The following is an 18,603-nucleotide window of genomic DNA, read 5'->3' as shown; positions in this document are numbered from 1 at the left end:
TACAAAATTACCTAGTCTTTGCTCCCCCCTGAAACTTCCTAAGTCTATCATCTACATTTCTCTCAACACTCTTAATTTCTAAACCAAAGTTACAAACACTTTCAAAATCCTTGGCAAAACAAGGTCAGATCTATCATAGCAATAGCTCATGAATCAGGTGCCAATAAAGTTGCTTCTCTATTGCTATGATAAACACTGACCACAAGCGCCTTGGGGAGGAAAGGTTTTATTTAGCTTATACTTCCATATTGTGATCCACACTTAGAGAAGCCAGGACAGGAATCTGGAAAGTGCTTCTCCAAATCCTATTCATATTCTTTTATGTCCTTCAATCATGTGTAAAGCAAAAACGAAACGTGTGAAACACAGGAGGAGGAATCTGGTTTTTATTTCTGGGAAATAGCAATACTTTTCATTACATCTCACAATCTGCAAGGGAAGGGAAAGTGCAGTAGAGACCATGGATGGACAACTTGTCTCTCACTGTAGGGGCATGGAAATGGTAAGGACACCCAGTTTTGATGGACAGGAATCAGGACAAGAAGATCCCTTGTACCTGGGGTAGGGTTACAGGCAACAGCACTCGTGGTCTAAGTTCACTTCCTCACGGAGAGGTCTCCATGGAATGACCATGATTCCCAACATGGCCAGAAAACCCATCAATCCCACTCATAGGGCAGATGATCAAAGGAGCTGCGCTCTTCCCTCCCGAGTAACTTAGGCTGAAATAGGGCCGGACTGGCCCACAGAAGGTAGCATGAGAGAAAGTAAAGGTATGGCATCTCTCTGTCACATTGTAGAAGGAAACCTCACCAGCATCATAGTCCAAGAAAATCCCTACCCTCTGGAGAGGGGTCCGCAGGGGGAGTGCAGTCATTGGGGATGTAAGAGCCCAATATTCTTTCCCATACCACAATGACACTGCCCAGAATCCATTCTGGGGGGCTGAGGTCACCCCACCTTTTCTGCACACCGAGTCTTCACAGACACCTATGGTCCACTTGGCTTTATCTCCCACCTCTACCTCCCAGTAATGTCTCCCAGCGATGAAACACGGAGAGCCCAAGACACAGGGAAACAGATTGAATCGCTCAGGGTTGTCTGGGAGATCCTGCTGGAGGTAACTGTACCGTACTTGCCGAAGATTATCAGAAAGAATCAGGCTGGGGTAGGCTGTGTCTGGGTCCAGGGTCACATCAACTGTAGAAACAAAGGGGGAGGTCAGCTGAGGGCCAGAAGAGCCCACTCAAAACTACCTGATATTTCACTGACTTCCCCAGAACACTGTAGGAGATGCCCACCAGAGGCTGTACTCATCATATAGCAAACACACCGTGAACTGCATAGTTAAAAAATTATTGTTGGAGCTAAGCATGGTGGCACACATGGAGACTGAGACAGAAGTATCTTCAGGAGTTCCAGACCATGTTGTCTGGCCAGTGTTACATAGCAAGACCTTGTCTTAGAACCTAAAAATGTATTTTTAGATTAGCTGATTGCCTCTGTATGGATAACAATGAAAAAAATAAAATTTTACTTCCTATTCCTTTTCTCACATCTAATGCTCAAGCTCCTTCATAGACTTCATTTAAAGCTTTCTTACATATGTCTAATTTCTGATTTTGAAAACTTTGGTGGCCAATAGTTTTAGGTAAAGTTTAATATTACCACCTTTCAAATCATTCTTGTATTTGTTCTGAGAATGTCTTGAACATCCACTCTATTCAAGTTTTTCCCTTTATCTTTTTTGAAACAATCTATGAGGATTAACTATGTAGTAAAAAAATGGCCTTAAACTCCTGATGTCCCTGCCTCAGGTTCCCAACTACTGGGCTTCTGGCTATATGATATCTGTACATATGCAACTAAAGGATTCAAACTTGAGGCAGTCTCAAAGAACTTATAATAGTGGTTAGGCTCATAGGGCTTTTAATCCTTTCTTCAACATGGTTTGTCTTCAGGCACCTACCTGAGTATAATTGAGCCTCTCTCAACTCTGAAAGACAAGAGAGAAAAGAAGTTACTGAACCTGTGTGTCTTTCTAGGAAACGTGTTAAGTTAAAAAAAAAAAAGTCATAAAGCAATGGAATCCACTAGCATTGCAGAATGCCTGTGTCAACTGGGTACTGATTTCTTCATTCGATGTCATGACTCCATATCTGCTTATCTGCCTAGGATTTTTTTCTCTTTTAAAAAAGACAGTCTTACTATGTAACTCAGGCTGACCTGAAACTCACTATATGGCCCAGGCTGGCTTCAAACTCATGGCAGTCATTGCTGATCAGCTGTAAAGTACTAGGTTTACAGGCATGCACCACTATGCTTTGCACATGCAAGGATTTTTAGGGTTAGGGGGTTTGGGAACCTTGGCTATACAGATAACATGTGTGAACTTTGTAAGACATGGTATCAGACTGAGCCAAGATTGAGAATTCCACCCTCCAGAGAGCCACTGGATTCTGCAAAGGCAAAGTTCAAATGCATGACATATAGATATATATAACTCTTAATGTGTACGAACCATCTTTGCTGTAGAGGCTGGGTGGCTCAAATGACACCCACTGCCATCATTAATTTATGTGGGGTTTCTAGCTGGCCAAGGATTTCACACAAGTCTTTGAAGTGGCAAAGGAAGAGGAAGAGAAATAAACAAGAATCAGATCAAGGAAAGCCACTTCTGGTTACTAGCCACTGAACTAAACGTAGCTGTGGATATGGCGCCACACCTGTAACCCCAGAGGCTCAAGGTCTGAGGCAGAAGACCGGTGAGTAATAGGCTAGACTGGGCTACACATTATGACTGTCTCAACCAAACCCAAACTAAAGCAACGATGTCAAGTAGGGAAGCATACGGATAACGTGTGCGTGTGTGACCACAAATCTCATCACACACGTGGAGTCTGTTCTCTCCTTACACATTTATGTAGGTTCCAAGTCCCAGACTCAGGTCGACAGGTTTGCCCAGTAAGTGACTCCATTTACTGAGCCATCTTGTTGACACCCCCTGGACTGTCTATATACTCAGTTTCTTTCCAAGAAACTTAAAATGTCAAGAGCTCAGTAAATAGGTAAATTTACCTTGGATCTTCTCCATATCTGACTGCATCTTTTCTAAAAACAAAAAAAGAAGAGATTCGGTTTATATGACTAACTGGTTAGAAAATGTATCCTCAGATGACAATGATAACCACACACTCAGAATATAAACCCACTTTCTTCCTCTTATTACCTGTGAACTGTTTTAGACTTTCTGTCAAAAACAGACATTTTTGGGCAAAAATATGGATTTTCTCTTGTAGATCTGGGGGTGTGATCCAGGGCTCAGGGATCCTGATTCTTTCAGCCCTAAAATAAAACAATAAAATTATAGATAGTAACAATACATCCTTCCCCTCAATTCTTCAGCCTTTTGAGGACCATGGTAACCTGTTCAACACAAGTAGGCAGTCTTTAGAGCTAGCTACCACAAACTTTTACAACTTTCCTCTAAAGCACAGTGAGAGATAACCTTATTCATTTCCATCTCTCCCAAAGCACTAGCTCACAGCTTTGCAATTAGCAAGTGTTCAGTGGGTATGTCATCCCCTCCCTATAACATCAGCAGCACTCAGGAGGCAGGAACATAAAGATCACTGCTTGTCCCAGGCCATCTAGGGCTACTTAGTGACATCTTGCCCCCAAACTTCCAAAACAAAGGAAACAGAAAAGCAAGTCTTCAAAATGAAAATGAATTATGAGGCTGCCCTTGCCAGGAAGCAAAGTTTCCATGACAAAGACCGTTGGTATTTATAGTGGGTAATTATCTAGACCATTCAGGTTCCCAAATGCCATCTTTAGATAGCGACACTGTATGAGTAGTAAGACAATTTCCTAACCACTAAAATGGAATGTACAGTAAAGATTTGGTTTCTCCCATCTTCCATACACTGTAGCTCATGGCTGGCCAATCTGTGATCTTATGACTGACTTGCATGAGAGACCAAGCATCCAATGGAATATGGTTAGGGAATAAGCACCTAGAATATCCCCCAAACCTACACTGCAGAAAAGAACCAATTCCCTGACCCACACCAGATAGCCTCTTTTCTCTGCATTTTGTGACGTGTACTCATGGATCATATGAGATCTCTCCTCTCTTTAAATTTGCACAAACTTTATTGGCAGATTAGCTGCCAATAGCTGTCTTGGTCTAAACGATGACCACATTTTAGGCATGGCATAATGGGAAGAACTCAGTCTTTGAAGATCACTGGAGTTATTACCATACCAGCTACTTAACTACAAATTTCTTATAAAAATTTTTATTATGCTTAAACTTCATGTCAATGAAACTTTTGACTTCAAAACTCATAGAGCCAAACCTATTCTTAAAGACTTACAGGATGGGTGATGGCAGTGTATGCCTTGAAACCCAGAATTCAGCAGGCCAGCCTGGTCTACAAAGTGATGTGTCTGTAAGCATGCCACAATATTTGAGTGCCTGTGGACACTAGAAAAGTGACCCCCTGGATCTGCAATTATAGGCAACTTACAGCTGGGTGCTGTGAAACAAATTTCAGTCTAAACAGCAAGAGCTCTTAACTGCTGAGGAGCTATGAGGAACAGTTATCTGCCTACACTCCCAGCCAACGCATCAAGTTATTTCCCTCTGCAGTATTTTAATCCTCTTCCAAATTCAGCTCCCTCAACATCAGTCTCACTCCTGAAGGCACCGTCACATTAAACATCATCTTTCCAAAGCCCCAATATCTAACTTGTAGCTATGATGGCCTGTTCCAAATTCTCCCTTTCTCCTGGTCTCACCTCTCTCTCCTTTCTTCCATTTCTGATGCTGACAACGAAACCCTAGGCCCTTTTACGGCAAAGACATGGTATACCACTGAACTATGCTCACTTTCCATTTGACGGCACAGTAGAGAAATGACTGTAGCTGCAATCTGTATGAGCCATCGACAACTCCAGCTGGCCACGCCGCCCTTAGGCCTTATATGCCCCACTATATTAAAGAGTAAGATAACAGGATGGGAAGGACTCTGAATTTTGCAGGAAGCAAAAGTCATAATTGCTCTTGTACTCTTGTCAAGCTCTGGAGGTGCCCCCACACCCAAACTATAACACCCTCACAAGTGAACTCTCCCACACCAACGGCAAACAAATTGTCAAAAAGCTCCAAAAAAAAATACTCAAGAGAGATTTGCCCCCATGCCTCTGCCTTCTAATCTACGGGATTAAAGGTATGCTGCATTAGGTTCAATCTGAAGTCCCACTGAGGAGCTAAGGTTTCTTTAGTTTCCTGAAGGATAGAGACTCCCTTTAGGCACAAACTCAGTAAGCCATCTCAGGCACTCGTCTCCAATGGGGATTTACAGATATGAGCTGAGACAGTCTTAGCTTACATCACAAGGACAGAAAACTGTACCTGCTTAGTGTGTCGCCAATGTCCTGCAAGAAAAAAGAAAAGAGAAACCATGAGATGATACGCATAATTTGAGTTTTCTTTCAAAAGTTCACTGAAAGTCCACCTATGGGCCTGCCCCCCACCCCCCTCTCAGGGACACTACAGACAAGACAATTCAACCTCAAGGACCTAGAAATCAGGCAGAGGCAGTAAGGATTCACTGACTCAGGCATCCTACTCTTGGGTCTCAGCTACCTGCATGTGGAGTATATATACAGAAAAATAAGAAAACCGTAAGTAAACAGAACAGCCACACTTGCAGCCAACTCCTATGTACTCTTTCTCCATTTAGTACCCTTAATGCTGTATGTATCTAATTTTCAGTTTCCTTCTCCTCTTTCCTGACCCCTTCTATCTCATTTGCCCTTTGCCCTATAATTGTTTCCTTTGCAAAACTAGCTCATACATGTATTCTCCAACCTCTTCCCTGCAAAGTGTCATACTATATCCACCTATGAGCCATTTTAAAATTTTATTTGTGTGTGTTGTCTGCACAGAGCCTAGAACTCAGTGGATCCCTAGAGTTGAAGGAGTAGGCAGCTGTGAGACAGCTGATCTGAGCGCTGAGAACTGAACCCGTTTCCTAGAAGAGCAGAAAACACCCAACCACCGAGCCCCATACTTATTTCACATTTTGCTTTTTTCCCTCTTAGCTCTCTGTATACTAGAAACCATCCATTAGTTTATAGGTCCTCTTGAGACAGGATATCACTATGTCTAGCCCTGACTGGCCTGCAACTAGCTATGCAGACCAGGCTAGATTTAATGTGGCATTGATTCCCCTACCTCTGCCTACAGAGCACTGGTAATATGGGTGTGCAGCGCTACTTCAGCGGCACTACTAGTTACCTTTCTTTTTTTAAAAAGTTGCATAGTATTCTGTGGGGTGGGTGTTTAGCTGACTAAATCAATCTTTTAGGTTTAGAAGTTAATTTGCAATATCACAATATCTGAGAGAGAGGAGAGAGAGAAGAGAGAGAGAGAGAGAGAGAGAGAGAGAGAAGAGAGAGAGTGTGTGTGTGTGTGTTAGTTGAAGCAATCATTTTGCTATGTACTTTCATACTTGGTCTGACAACTTTGATTCCCACTATCTGATATGGGACACCTTAGTGTAGCTTTAGCTGGCATTCCCTCCTTTTTTTGTAAATGCTGGTCTATCTGCTTACATTCATGGGTCAATTTTATGTTTCTGCAGTGTGTCTCTGTGAGTTTTGCTCATTTTCTCACAGGATATTCTTTCAACTTTTTTCTTCCTCAGACAAGGTCTCATGTGGCCCAGTAATGCTTAAACTCCCGATCCTACCTCTACTTCCCAAGTGACAGGCTACCTTGAACTCAATAGCAATTCAGAGTCAGCCTCTTAAGGAAAGATGAGTATGTGCTACCACACCAGGTCCTCCCTCCTCCAATTCTTATGACAATGTTATCTTTTATCTAATTCAAGTAGTTAAAAGTTCCAATAAAGTTTTAAACAGCTTGCAACTTTAGCACTTGGGAAATGAGGTAAAAGCCAGATTCAAGGCCAACCTGGGTTATGTGAGACTCCATCTCACAAAACCCAGAAAGTGATCAGATGCAGGTAGTGTACATTTTGCCTTTTTTTGACCTCTATGCAGTTTGCTTTCTCCCAAAGAGCCCTGGATAGCCAGACCTTTTCTCCTGGTTGAATTTTTGCACACTCCCACCATCCAGCTTCAATTTCATGATTCACACAGTAATAGTCTCATGCTGAGCATGGTGGTATTGGCAAGAAATTATAGTGGTTTAAAGGTCAAAGCAGGAACATACAAGCTTGAGGTCAACTTAGGCAACACAGCAAACCTTTGTCTCAAAGATAAACTAAAACAAAACCCCATTATAATTCCCCCAAACACACTGGATGGACAGCCAGGGATACACTGTGAAACCTCTTACAGAAGAGCAGTGAACACCCAAGAAGGATAAACATGGGGGAGTAGAGGTGGGGCTGGGCAGTGTGTAAGAGCACCTACTTTGACCTGATGACCTGAAGTCCAGCCGTAGAACCCACATAAAGGTGAAAGGAGAAACTGATTCCAAATCTGCTAGCAGTCCTCTAACCCCCACACGTGTATCATGTGCACAAACTCCGTCATACATCCACACCCACCTATCATCAACCACCCATCCTACCCTGCCTCACAGAGCAGAGGCTTCCCCATACACAACAGTTTCTCCTCACAACAGAAGACCCACTCAAAGCCAACTGCTATTCAGTGTCCACATGTTGTTCTCTCCCCTGATCCTTACCAGACACCCTCCCTACACCTTCAAAACATTTAGTTCCTTTAAGCACTCCTTCCAGATAAAGGTACAGCCATCTCATCTCTGAGTCCTCTCCATCATCACCCTTCGACTGGTCCTCTACCCTGACACTTTCCATTTACTGCACTTGATTAACTTTCAACTCTAACATGGTTCCTTTGACTGTTCTACATGAAGTCATCAATGGTGACTGCAGTTTTAAACCAAATGGTTTTGGCTCTGGTACTGTTAAGCATCAACCACATCAAGACTGTCATCTACCCCCACCACCCTGGTCATTCCAACTCACAGGTCAAGTCCCTCCCTCCTCTCTCTAGCAACAGCACAGTGAAATTTACCAAGGCTTAAGCCACTTCCCCTTACCATGTTAAAAGGGGCTAATGAGCTTTTTCTTAAAGAGTTACATAATAAACAGTTTAGGCTTCATAATCTACACACACATACACACTCACTACTGCTGATGTAACAGAAAAGCAGTAACGGATGTTGTGTATGAATGAACATGATCATTGTATGATAAAATCATAGGCATCTAATCTCAGTATCATACAGTTCCACCTGGATAAAAAAACCTCACCTTTCCCAAACATCTTACAATAATAAAAAACCTACTTAGATACAAGTAGCACTAGAAATAAATGGCAGGTCACAATCTGCTCACTACTGTAATACTTCACAATTCTTTTCCAGTGACATTTATTAAAATCTGTGATAACCATATACTTATTGTCTGAACTCCAAACTAAAACACAATTAAGGAAAGCTTATTGACCCATCACTTAATTCCTGTGCCCTCCATAGTACTTAGACCAATGGAAGATAAGACAGGAAGGCATGCAGTATTAGCTCATCTACTGTGGTCTTTCCCTGGAGAGCATTTGGCTTCCCTCAGTTATACCAGCACAGGTCAATTATAGCAACATTCAGGCTAACTACCTGCTCTCCACTCAGTTTCTCTGGCTATGGTTAAAATATGTATATTATAAAATTACTGGATGATGAAAGGGTCCTGAATGACCTGTAGCCCAGATGCTTTATTATACATAATCTATTCTGACTGAGCAAATGAGATTAATGAGGCCCTAAGATTATAAAGGAAAGTGCAGGAGAGACCCAAGGACTAGGTTTTTCTTTTGCCCTTCCCATGACACAATGCAACTGAAGAACTGAGCTGTGTCAACCACAACTTCTAGCATACGGGTTTTCCTTTCATAATGCTTAACACGTCAGCTGTTAAAAGAAGGACACGGGGACCCGTCGCCGCTGCTGTCCCGCTGTCTGTCCCGCAGCACTGTCCCCCTAGCCACCTGTAAGAGCTCCCTCGTGGGCTGCTGCTGCTTCTCTTCCTGAGCCCACCCCGCTGTCCCGCTGTCTGTCCCGCAGCGCTGTCCCCCTGGTCACCTGTAAGAGCTCCCTCGTGGGCTGCTGCTGTTTCTCTTCCAGTTGGGCAATCAGGCCACTGAGGTGGGAGATGTTGCAGGAGAATTGAGTGATGGCCCCGTTGATGCTGTTATAGATGGCCAAGTCGAGCTCCTCAAGGCGAGCCAACAGGCGGTACTCATGCTCCTTCAACGAGTGATAGAGCTGCTCAAACTCCCAAACAATTTTTTCCCTCTCCATCTGGGTCAGGCTCTGTGAATGACAAGCAAAGGTAAGAAGAGGAAAGGCTCACTGCTAGAATCCTTCAAGATGATCCCCATGACTTAACCCCAAGATCTCACCATTTCAAATTATACTAAAATACACACTATACTCACCCACTCACTTTCCAGTCTTTACACACCAGACACACAATGACCATGAACTGAATTACTTCAAATATTAATTAAGAAACAGGGCTGGAAAGATGGCTCAGAGGTTAAGAGCACTGACTGTTCTTCCAGATGAGTTTAATTCCCAGCAACCACATGGTGGCTCACAACCATCTGTAATGGGATCTGATGCTCTCTTCTGAAGACAGTGACAGTACACTCACATATATACAATAAAATAAATAAATCTTAAAGAAGCATATATACAATAAAATAAATCTTAAAGATTTGACCCTAATCTTAAGGGACCTGGTCAAATCAGTCAGGTTCATCCACATCATGGGTGGGTAGACAGTGAGACTCAACTGTCTTCCTAAAATCTATGTTCACACAGGGTCTTATAGAATGCCATGTAGGCATGAACTAGATCGGTTTTCTAGGTGAGCAAATGGTACAGGCAACCAAGTGGGGAGAGAAGGCACATCACATCGTTTACATGACTGGAGCCCATGAACACCTTGCCTGGCAGACTGAGCATCATCAAATAGTCATGCAGAAGTGGCAGGGTACGGTGTGTACTCTGTGGACGTGCCCTGGTATGATCAAGCACACGTATCCTGGACTTGTTTACTTGGTCTCAGTAAGTAATCCATTCCCTGATTTTTTGGGGGGGTGCTTACCAGTAAACTACTTATTACTGGTCCCTTTCAGAAAGTTTGCTAAAATCTGACCTGAACTCAACTGCTCCAAGAGCCCTCTACTCAGACCTCTTTTAAGCTGGATAAGTCTTTCAAAGGGATAAACCACACAATATAACCTTAGATAACATTAAAGCTAAAAATCAATTTACGCAGTGTATCCAAAGCATTGTGACTGACACTCTGGCACAGGTGTTGCTTACTGCAGGCCACGTTGTCTCTGATTTAGCCCCAAACACAACACTTATCATTTCAAGGGAAGAAAAGACAGCACTGACTGCTGGAGATCCAGTCTGACCTCTCGATTCCAACACAAGAAATTAAGGCTCAGAAAGACTGCACCACTCTTCCTGAACTGGCTCGTGTCAGACCCAAGAAGCAGGCAGATCCAGGGTTCGGAGTCCTAGGGGCTAGTTCTCTCTGGACAAACCTCCCAAAAACTGATGCGCTGTGTGTTTAAGTTCAGTCTACATAGGATCACCAAGAAGGTTCTTCATCCCATTTCCAAGCGAGAGGTGTCAAGATCCCACTCACTCAGACGTGTGGCAGAGCTAAATGATGTGAATGACAGGCACCAAAGGGATACACTCTGCTTAGGGGCTTCTCATTACACCCCTGCCAAGGACGAGAACTCTCGGTGATTATCAGGACAGTTCAGAAGCTTACTATTCCGATGCAATGCCTCTCTGCAGGCTGGAGACCTGGACCCTTACCAAGAGCTCAGCTCGGGCCTGCTCCCCCTGTGCCCGCCGTCTCTTCTTCAAGTCTTTCACTCTTCTTAGGTGGTCCAGTCGGTTCTGGATTTGCTCCTGAAGAAAGTAAATAGTCAGCCAGTGCAAGATTTTGCAGATCTCAGCATCAGAATAGTTACATGAACCCAAACTACAGATGCCAAGGCCCCACTGGACTCTGTTCTCAGACCACAATGCCATTCCTGGGAAGAGCCCAAAACACAGGGGCCAGCACAGCTGTGTTAGCAATTTGTTATTTAAACTCAAGCCACCTACCAATTCCTAGAAGCATAGGTTACAAGACATCTGGGTAAGGAGGCTCAACAGGTAAGCTATTTCTCAGATGAATACAGAAAAAAAGATTTATTTTCCTCACTCAAAGAATCAGTAAACATTATTAAATTACAACTTATCTCCAGTGAGTGAAATGATACAGGTGACAGCTTTGTAACTGTGACTGACATTTGGATGAACTCACATTTAAACAAATATATAACTGTTGGTATAGATTCCTGCAGCCCTCAAGATAGACCCATTATCACTTCAGAGCTATTTTATATGTAACATTTTCGCATTACTGTGTAGCTGTGCCAGTGTTTATTCAACACTCCACAAAGGTCCTGTGAGTTCACTTCTCCTTCACAATAAGTCATCTCCCAAGCCTGAGAGTGGCTAAATGATTTACTCAAGCAGTAAAGAGCTCTGTTCATTTCCATTCAGTTCTAAAACAGGTTACAGGGAAGTGCTGGGGACACAGATTAAGTGATGGGCACTGTTCGATGTGAATTCAGCCAGCCAACAGTGACTGGTTTGGTATCCTGGGTCACAGCGAGTTCGAGGCGTTCAAGGCCTATGGAAGTGGACTTGGCTCCATGTGCATCTCCTTTGTCAAGGGAGGGTCTCCTCGCGCCGTCCCAGCCGCGGCACGCGTTGAGGCGGTTAACAGGGGGCTCTCGGGGAAGGGGTCAGGATCGGGGTAGGGGTGGGGACGAGGTCGGGGACGGGGACGCTCCTGGCCTCGCCAGCTACGGGTTCCCCTTCCCAGTCTTGAGTGTGCGGAGGCTCCGCAGCCGACAGGGAGGAAATGACGGCGGTGGGCCCCACGTCCGGCTCGCCATTTTCTCGGCGTCAAACCAGGAAGCCCCCGGCTCGCCCCTTTGTCCGCCGGCCCGGCCCTACCTTGAAGCCCTCCACCGCCTCCTCCAGGGGCAGCACGCTGTGGCCGCGGTGCTCGCGCGAGCGGTCGCACACCACGCAGATGGGCATCTGGTCCTGCTCGCAGTACAGCTTCAGAGGTTCCCGGTGCTTCTCGCACACGCCCATCTCGCCGCCGGGCCCCGACGGCCGCTCGGTGCGCAGCTGCTTCACCAGCTGGGTCACGTTGGCCAGGTGCCGGTTGGGTCGCATGTGGCGCTGCGGGAAGGTCTCCCGGCACTGCGGACACGACACGTTAGTCTCCGCGGCACCCCAGCAGCGGGCCAGGCACGCGCAACAGATGTTGTGGCCGCAGTCGAGCATCATGGGCTCCACGAAGTACTGAAGGCACACGGGGCAGGTGGTCTCCTGCTGCAGGCACTCGGCCACGCTCCCGGAGGCCATGGCGGCGCGGGCCGGCTGGGCCGCAGGGCATGAGCCCGGAGCCGCGCTCGCTCCGCCGGAGCTCGGCGCGCTCGCTCCGCTTCTCGGCTCCCGAGCGGGGCGGGGCCTCCGGCGCCGGGATCGCAGAGGCGCGCGGAGCTCTCGGGAGGCCGGACCGGTCCCCGCACAGCTGCGCCTCACCGACAGCGTGGGGAGAAAGAGGAGGAGGAGGAGGCGGCCTGGGCCCCGGAGCCCGGCTGAGAGCAGCCGAGCCGAGCGGGGTCGGGAACCGGGCGCCGGGGGCTGGCTCACCGGGCAACGTGGCCGCGTCGGAAGGGGTCCCGCGGTCGCGCAGACTCCTCAGGGCCGAGCGGAAGAGGTGGGCCGGGGGCGGGGCCTGGCTTCCCGCGCCGCTCTGCTCTCTCGGGGCGGGAAGGCGGGTTTCCTCTGCGCAGTCCTGGGTCCCCCGCTACCCAGCCCGGGGAGTCGGTAGTGGCGGTCGCGTGCAGTGGGAGCAGGGTGGTCCCTGGCAGTGGCGTCGGGTCACTCCAAGCGTCTGTGGGCCCGTGGTCTTCTGCTGGGTTTCCTCTTGGTGCCTAGGCCTCGGCTCCTTTAAAAGTAAGATGGCTTTGCATAACTGCCGGAAAGCTGGGCGGGGAGACCAGCTAAGCCCCTCCCAGCGTGACACACCCAGCTCCAGGCGTTAACAGTCGCTAGAAAGGGGTTTAATTATCAGCAACTTTCCTCAAGGGCAGAAACGAAGAAGCCCAGTTCCCTTTCCACCCGAAAGTAAATCGGTTTATTGGTCCGAGCCTTATTTTCTTCTCGTCTGAAATGGGGACCGATCGAATCCCGGCCAGAGTGCTGACCAGACCCTGATACCTACTGAAGTCCTCCCCCATCTCCCTAGCTCAACCGTTACTAGGGAGCCACCCCACCGAGAGCCCGCTTGTGAGTCCCTAACTTCTACACAAGCTCCTCGGGTGCCCAGTGTCTCACTTCCTCCAGTGAGTAGCCAGACCCGACGTGTCAAAGGGCTGCTTGGCGACACACTTCTCTCTCTTCTTCCCTGCCACCTGCTGAGGAATCAACGTGGCCGTTGGTTCCTATAAACCCTCTAAGAAACAACCCGGATTCTGCCACGTGGGCCTCATTCTCAGAACACTCCCCCACCCCCATCCCCACCCCTCACCTCCAGCCTGGCCCCTGCGGCGCCGGGGCCAGAAATTCTGATTGTCCACTGTAGTGTTGTCCTTCCGCCCATGGCCTTAATAACTCTTCTAAGAAGTTCTCACTCCCGGCAATCTGGTTCAGTGTCCTCCTTGAACCCCCATACCCTATTGCTTTCAGGAATTTTCCCCATCAAGGAGTTAAACCTTTAAAAAAAAAAAAAAAAACCCACAGCTTGAGCATAAAGATCCATTAGTTTAAATGAAGTACCCAGTGCATCGAATGACATTGAGTAGAACCTAAAACTCGCTTGTTTCTGCCCAATCGAGAGTCCTGTGATGACCGGAGGAGGTCTTGTAGCCTAGTTTATCATCACAGAATAGATTTGCAGTTCTGTGCGCTGTCACTTCTGCCGTGGCCTTTCCTACTCTCCTTTGGGATTGACACAGTGCCTGCCCTTGTGTTTGAGCAACAGGGGATTTCTGTATCCAGGGCATCACTTTACTGGATTCTGCTTGGTTCTTCCCCATAGGACAAGAAATCCGAGGTACTAACAATTCTTGCTCACCCAAACCTCCGTTCTTCCACCTGCTCTTTGAAACTCCAGGCTCAAAAATAAACAAACAAACAAAAGCTCAGCACACTTCTAGTAAAAGTTCGAATACTTGTCCTAGGCCACACTGTAGTCTACTCTGGTACAAAACTGAAGTTGAAAGGAATTGAAAGTTCCACTCTTACTCCAGAAGGAAGAATTCAGTTTTGCAAGCCGGGGTATAACTATGAGATGCAGGTGGCAGATATGTGTTCTTAGGTCATCATTTTGCAGCTCTGGATTTTAGCCTTGTCATCCTGGGCTCATGCGGTCTCCGCTTTCCTAACCTCAAGGCAGATGGCCTGGACAAACCAGGTAAGTAGGGTAAGGTGGAGGAAGTAGGGGAAAGGGAAAGCCACTTCCGGGATTGCTACTGGCTCCCTCCTTTCTCAAGCGATGACTGTTTTCTCTTTATTGGCTAAATTTAGTAGGCTTGTCATGAGCTTTATGGCTGAGTTGCCTACTCATTCCCAGTGTTTCAGTGTTGGAGATCAAACCTAGGGCGTTAAGCTAGGCAAGTGCTCATCTACAATCCCATCCACTCAGTTTTAATGTTTGTTCCTCCACCTTGGCCTAAATTATTGCAGTGTCTTATCTGTTTGCAAATGACTTGGAAATGATTCAGTAGTTAGATGAATGAAATTACTGCTATGAATTTTTTTTTTTTAATCAACCATGGTTGTTGGAGAAGCCCCGCTGCTAAGGTTGATGTCTGACATAACCAAAAACCCCCGAGCTTGTTGCAAAATGGTGGACTCCCTTTGTCAGCAGGGCTTCTTCTCTGACCTTGTCTGGAGAGCTTAGAATCGCATCCCTCCCCCCCCCCCCCATCTACCTGAAGAACTGCACGTAGCCTTGGTGAGATTACAGGTTCTACTTCCTCCTCATGAAAACCTGTCCAGCAAGCACTTGAGATTCCTGGAGGGCCTCCCCTTGCTAATGAGGCATCTCTACCTTAGCCTTAAACCAGTGACCTTTGTCCACCCTGGAGATTCCTACCTCCTTCCGCAAAGCTATAGAGCTCTTGGATAAACTTGAATAAAGTTGATCTGTCTCCCCAAAGCTGATGCTGGAGTGTCATTTCTGTTTGTATTCACAAGCCTTCTGAAACCCTGCCCACTTTATCCTCATGGGCTAATGGAGAATGACCCCAGGGAAACACACATATGGTAACAATACCTAGTATAGTTACTAACTTTTATACACTTATGGGAACAAAATAACAATTCCGAATTGTTTAATAATCTGATAGGGGATGAGTATCTTTAATATATGAAAGACTTTTTTAAAAAATCAACGTAGTACAACCCAGAGCTCAATACAAGAAAATGAAACTTTAAAAATCTCAGTAAATGGTCAAATGAATTGAACATACAGTTCTCAAAAGAAATACAAATGCCCAGTGTGTGTGAGTGAGTGTTCAAGCACACACACACACACACACACACACACACACACACACACACACCACGATATTCAACATCTTTAGCCACTAGGGAAATAGAAGTACTGGGTTCCATCTCCCATCAATCATAATGGCTGTCATTAACACTAAGCAACAGCAAATACTGGCAAGGGATTAAGAGAGTGTCTTTATCCACTGTTGGCCAGATTGTTAACAAGTACAGAAAATGAGTAGAGTTGTCCCTGCTCCTGTCAAAAGTTAACTCTATAGTGCAACCTGCTGGGTGTAGTCACAGAATGCACGGAGAGAAAGCCTATGCTTATTGATGAACTATTCGTAATAGCCAAGATATTAAATCAATTAGGTGTCCATCAAGAGCTGAATAGAGAAGGAAAGTGGGATACATATGCACAACAGAATTTGATTCAGCCATAAAGAAGAATGAACTTATTTAAAGGTTATAACGTTAAGCCAGACCCAAAAGATGTATCGCATGCTTTCTCTTGTAAGTGGAGACCAAGTTTTTAAAAAAATGAAACATGTCTTGGAGAAGGTAGGTAAAGGCACTTGTCATGAAAATTTGGCAGCCTGAGAGTGGTGTTTTGAACGAGATGTCCTGTAGACTCATGTATTTGAGACCTGACTCCCAGTAGGTGGTGCTGTTTGGGACAGGTTTAGGTGTTTCCTTGTTGGAGGATGTGTGTCTCTAGAGACTGGATTTGGGAGTTTGAATACTTGGGCCATTTGCAGTTGCTTTCTCTTCTTTAGGGTTTGTGCTGTTTTGATGTAAGCTGTCAGCTTCTTTCTCTGTTTGCTTCCCTGTTGTTCACACCATCAGGGACACTAAACCTCTGCAACTGTTGAGCATAAATGAACACTTTCTTCTGTACATTGCCTTGGTCATGGTGTTTTAGCACAGCAACAGAAAACTAATACAGTTAATTTGATCCCTGTAACTCACAAAATAAAACATGAAAATAGCGCTTGGGAGGCAGAGGTGAGTGGCATCTCTGTGTCTGAGGCTAGCCTGGCTTACATAGTGAGTTCTAAGACAGACCTACATAGTGAGCATCCGTCTAAGAAGGAAGGAAGGGAGGAAGGAAGGAAGGAAGGAAGGAAAAGAGAAAGAACTATAGAGAAGAATAGGAACTGATAGGAGATGGTAATGGTATGAACATGGTCATATTTGATACACAGGCATGCACATTTGAAAATACCATTAGGAAACCTGTTATTTCATGGAATAAATATATGCTAATTTAAATATGTACATTAAATGTGTAAGATATGAAAATGAAAAGGGAACTGTTCGGAAGGTCGGAAGGAGGAAGTAGATCAACAGAGGGGCGAGGTAGTGAGAGGGTAATGGGGAAAGGGTATGAGCCAGTGGGGGCTGACCCTTGTATGGAAATGTTCTAATCAGTTGTTTTGTACAGTTAACCTACACTAATAATAAAAATCTTCCCATGCTCATAAAGTCACTTCTTGGAAGGAAAGATGGATAATAAACAAACCAAGAACCCCAGAAGTTGGTAATATAGCCAAATGATAGAGCACTTATCTAACACACTCAGTGCGTTTGGTTCTAGAACTGAAGGAAAAATGATAATATAATTATAATATTATATATATATAAACACACATGGGTATATACACACAGGGACACATCAATACACTCATCCACTCAAGCCTGACTTGCACAGGCCTGCCATCCCAGTTACTTGGGAGGCTGAGGTAGAAAGATCAAAACTGTGAAACCAACCTGGGTGAGAGTTTAAGGCCAGTTTGAGCAACTTGGTGGAACCACTGAGTCAAGGAGGAAGAAAGGGAGGGAGAAGGAGAGGGGAGGAGAGAGAGGGGGAGAAGAGGGAGGAGAGGGAGATTGAAAACATGCTGAGGCTACACAGCTTAGAGAGAGAGCATGTGCTTAGCATGTGAAAGATCCTATATTCAAATCTCTACACTGTGGCTAAGGATACATACGTGTGTGTGTGTGTGTGTGTGTGTGTGTTTGTGCATTCGTGTGTAAATAAGAGCAAGGAGAGTGAGTGGGGTTGATTGAGTTACCATTGAACCCCCTTTTAAAGAATTTAGTTTTATGCGTGTGAATATTTTGTCAGCATGTGTGTGCATGCACATGGATCCTCTGGAACTGGAGGTACAGATTGTTGTGCGCTGCCTGCCATGTAAGTGCTGGGAATCAAATCTGGGTCCTCTGGAAGAGCAGCCAGTGCCCTTAACCATAGAATCTCTCCATCCTTTCCATAGTGGTTTTGAAATATCAGCATTATAGACAGAGCACTGGCCAGTAGTGTCGCCGGTGCAGGGAGGGCGGGAAAGCACTCAGGGTGGCGTGAGATTCCTTGGCACGGCACAGTTTTGAATCTATATCGAGACAGTTCACATGACGTTTATGTGTGAACTCAAAGTGGCAGAGAGAGCAAACTTGAAAGAGCACAAATCTTTAAACTCTTAAAGCCCACCTCCAGTGGTATACCTTCTCCAACAAGGCCACACCTCTTTCTCCAAACAGTAGTGCCAACTGAAGACCAAGCATTCAGTATCTATGGGGAACATCTTATTTAAACCACCACACAAATAAACAAAACTTTAAAATGGAGTTTTGTGACATTATTTTGTAGTCATATATTTGAGGCAACATGTCCATTTGATTTTCCCACTTAGAAATATCCGTTTTTAGACCTCATTATATTAAAAAAAAAGATTTTTTTTTTTAACATTAAAAAAAAAAATTACATGTGGGCTGGTGAGATGGTTCAGTGGTTAAGAGCACTCACTGCTCTTTCAGAGGTCCTGAGTTCAATTCCCAGCAACNACATGATGGCTCACAACCATCTATAATGGGATCCGATGCCCTCTTCTGGTGTGTCTGAAGACAGCTACAGTATACTCATAAATAATTAAATCTTTAAAAAA

The 18,603-nt window shown here is 45.4% G+C and overlaps 1 protein-coding gene across 1 annotated transcript; it reads right to left on the bottom strand.

The window, feature by feature from the left end:
• Positions 1–368: 368 nt before the first annotated feature.
• On the bottom strand, positions 369–12,856 carry Trim27 (tripartite motif containing 27). Its single transcript, XM_021215324.2, has 8 exons — positions 12,101–12,856; positions 10,904–10,999; positions 9,143–9,373; positions 5,420–5,442; positions 3,230–3,345; positions 3,079–3,111; positions 1,970–1,996; positions 369–1,200 (listed from the first exon to the last, which is right to left on the bottom strand). The coding sequence occupies exons 1-8, from the start codon at positions 12,518–12,520 to the stop codon at positions 605–607; spliced, it is 1,542 nt and encodes a 513-aa protein (XP_021070983.1). The 5' UTR covers positions 12,521–12,856; the 3' UTR covers positions 369–604.
• Between the last annotated feature and the right edge of the window lie 5,747 nt (positions 12,857–18,603).

This window comes from Mus pahari, chromosome 16 (assembly GCF_900095145.1).
Source record: "Mus pahari chromosome 16, PAHARI_EIJ_v1.1, whole genome shotgun sequence".
In the NCBI taxonomy this organism is placed as follows: Eukaryota; Metazoa; Chordata; class Mammalia; order Rodentia; family Muridae; genus Mus; species Mus pahari.
The sequence above is the reverse complement of the archived record's forward strand: the minus strand, read 5'-3'. Positions and strand labels throughout refer to the sequence as shown.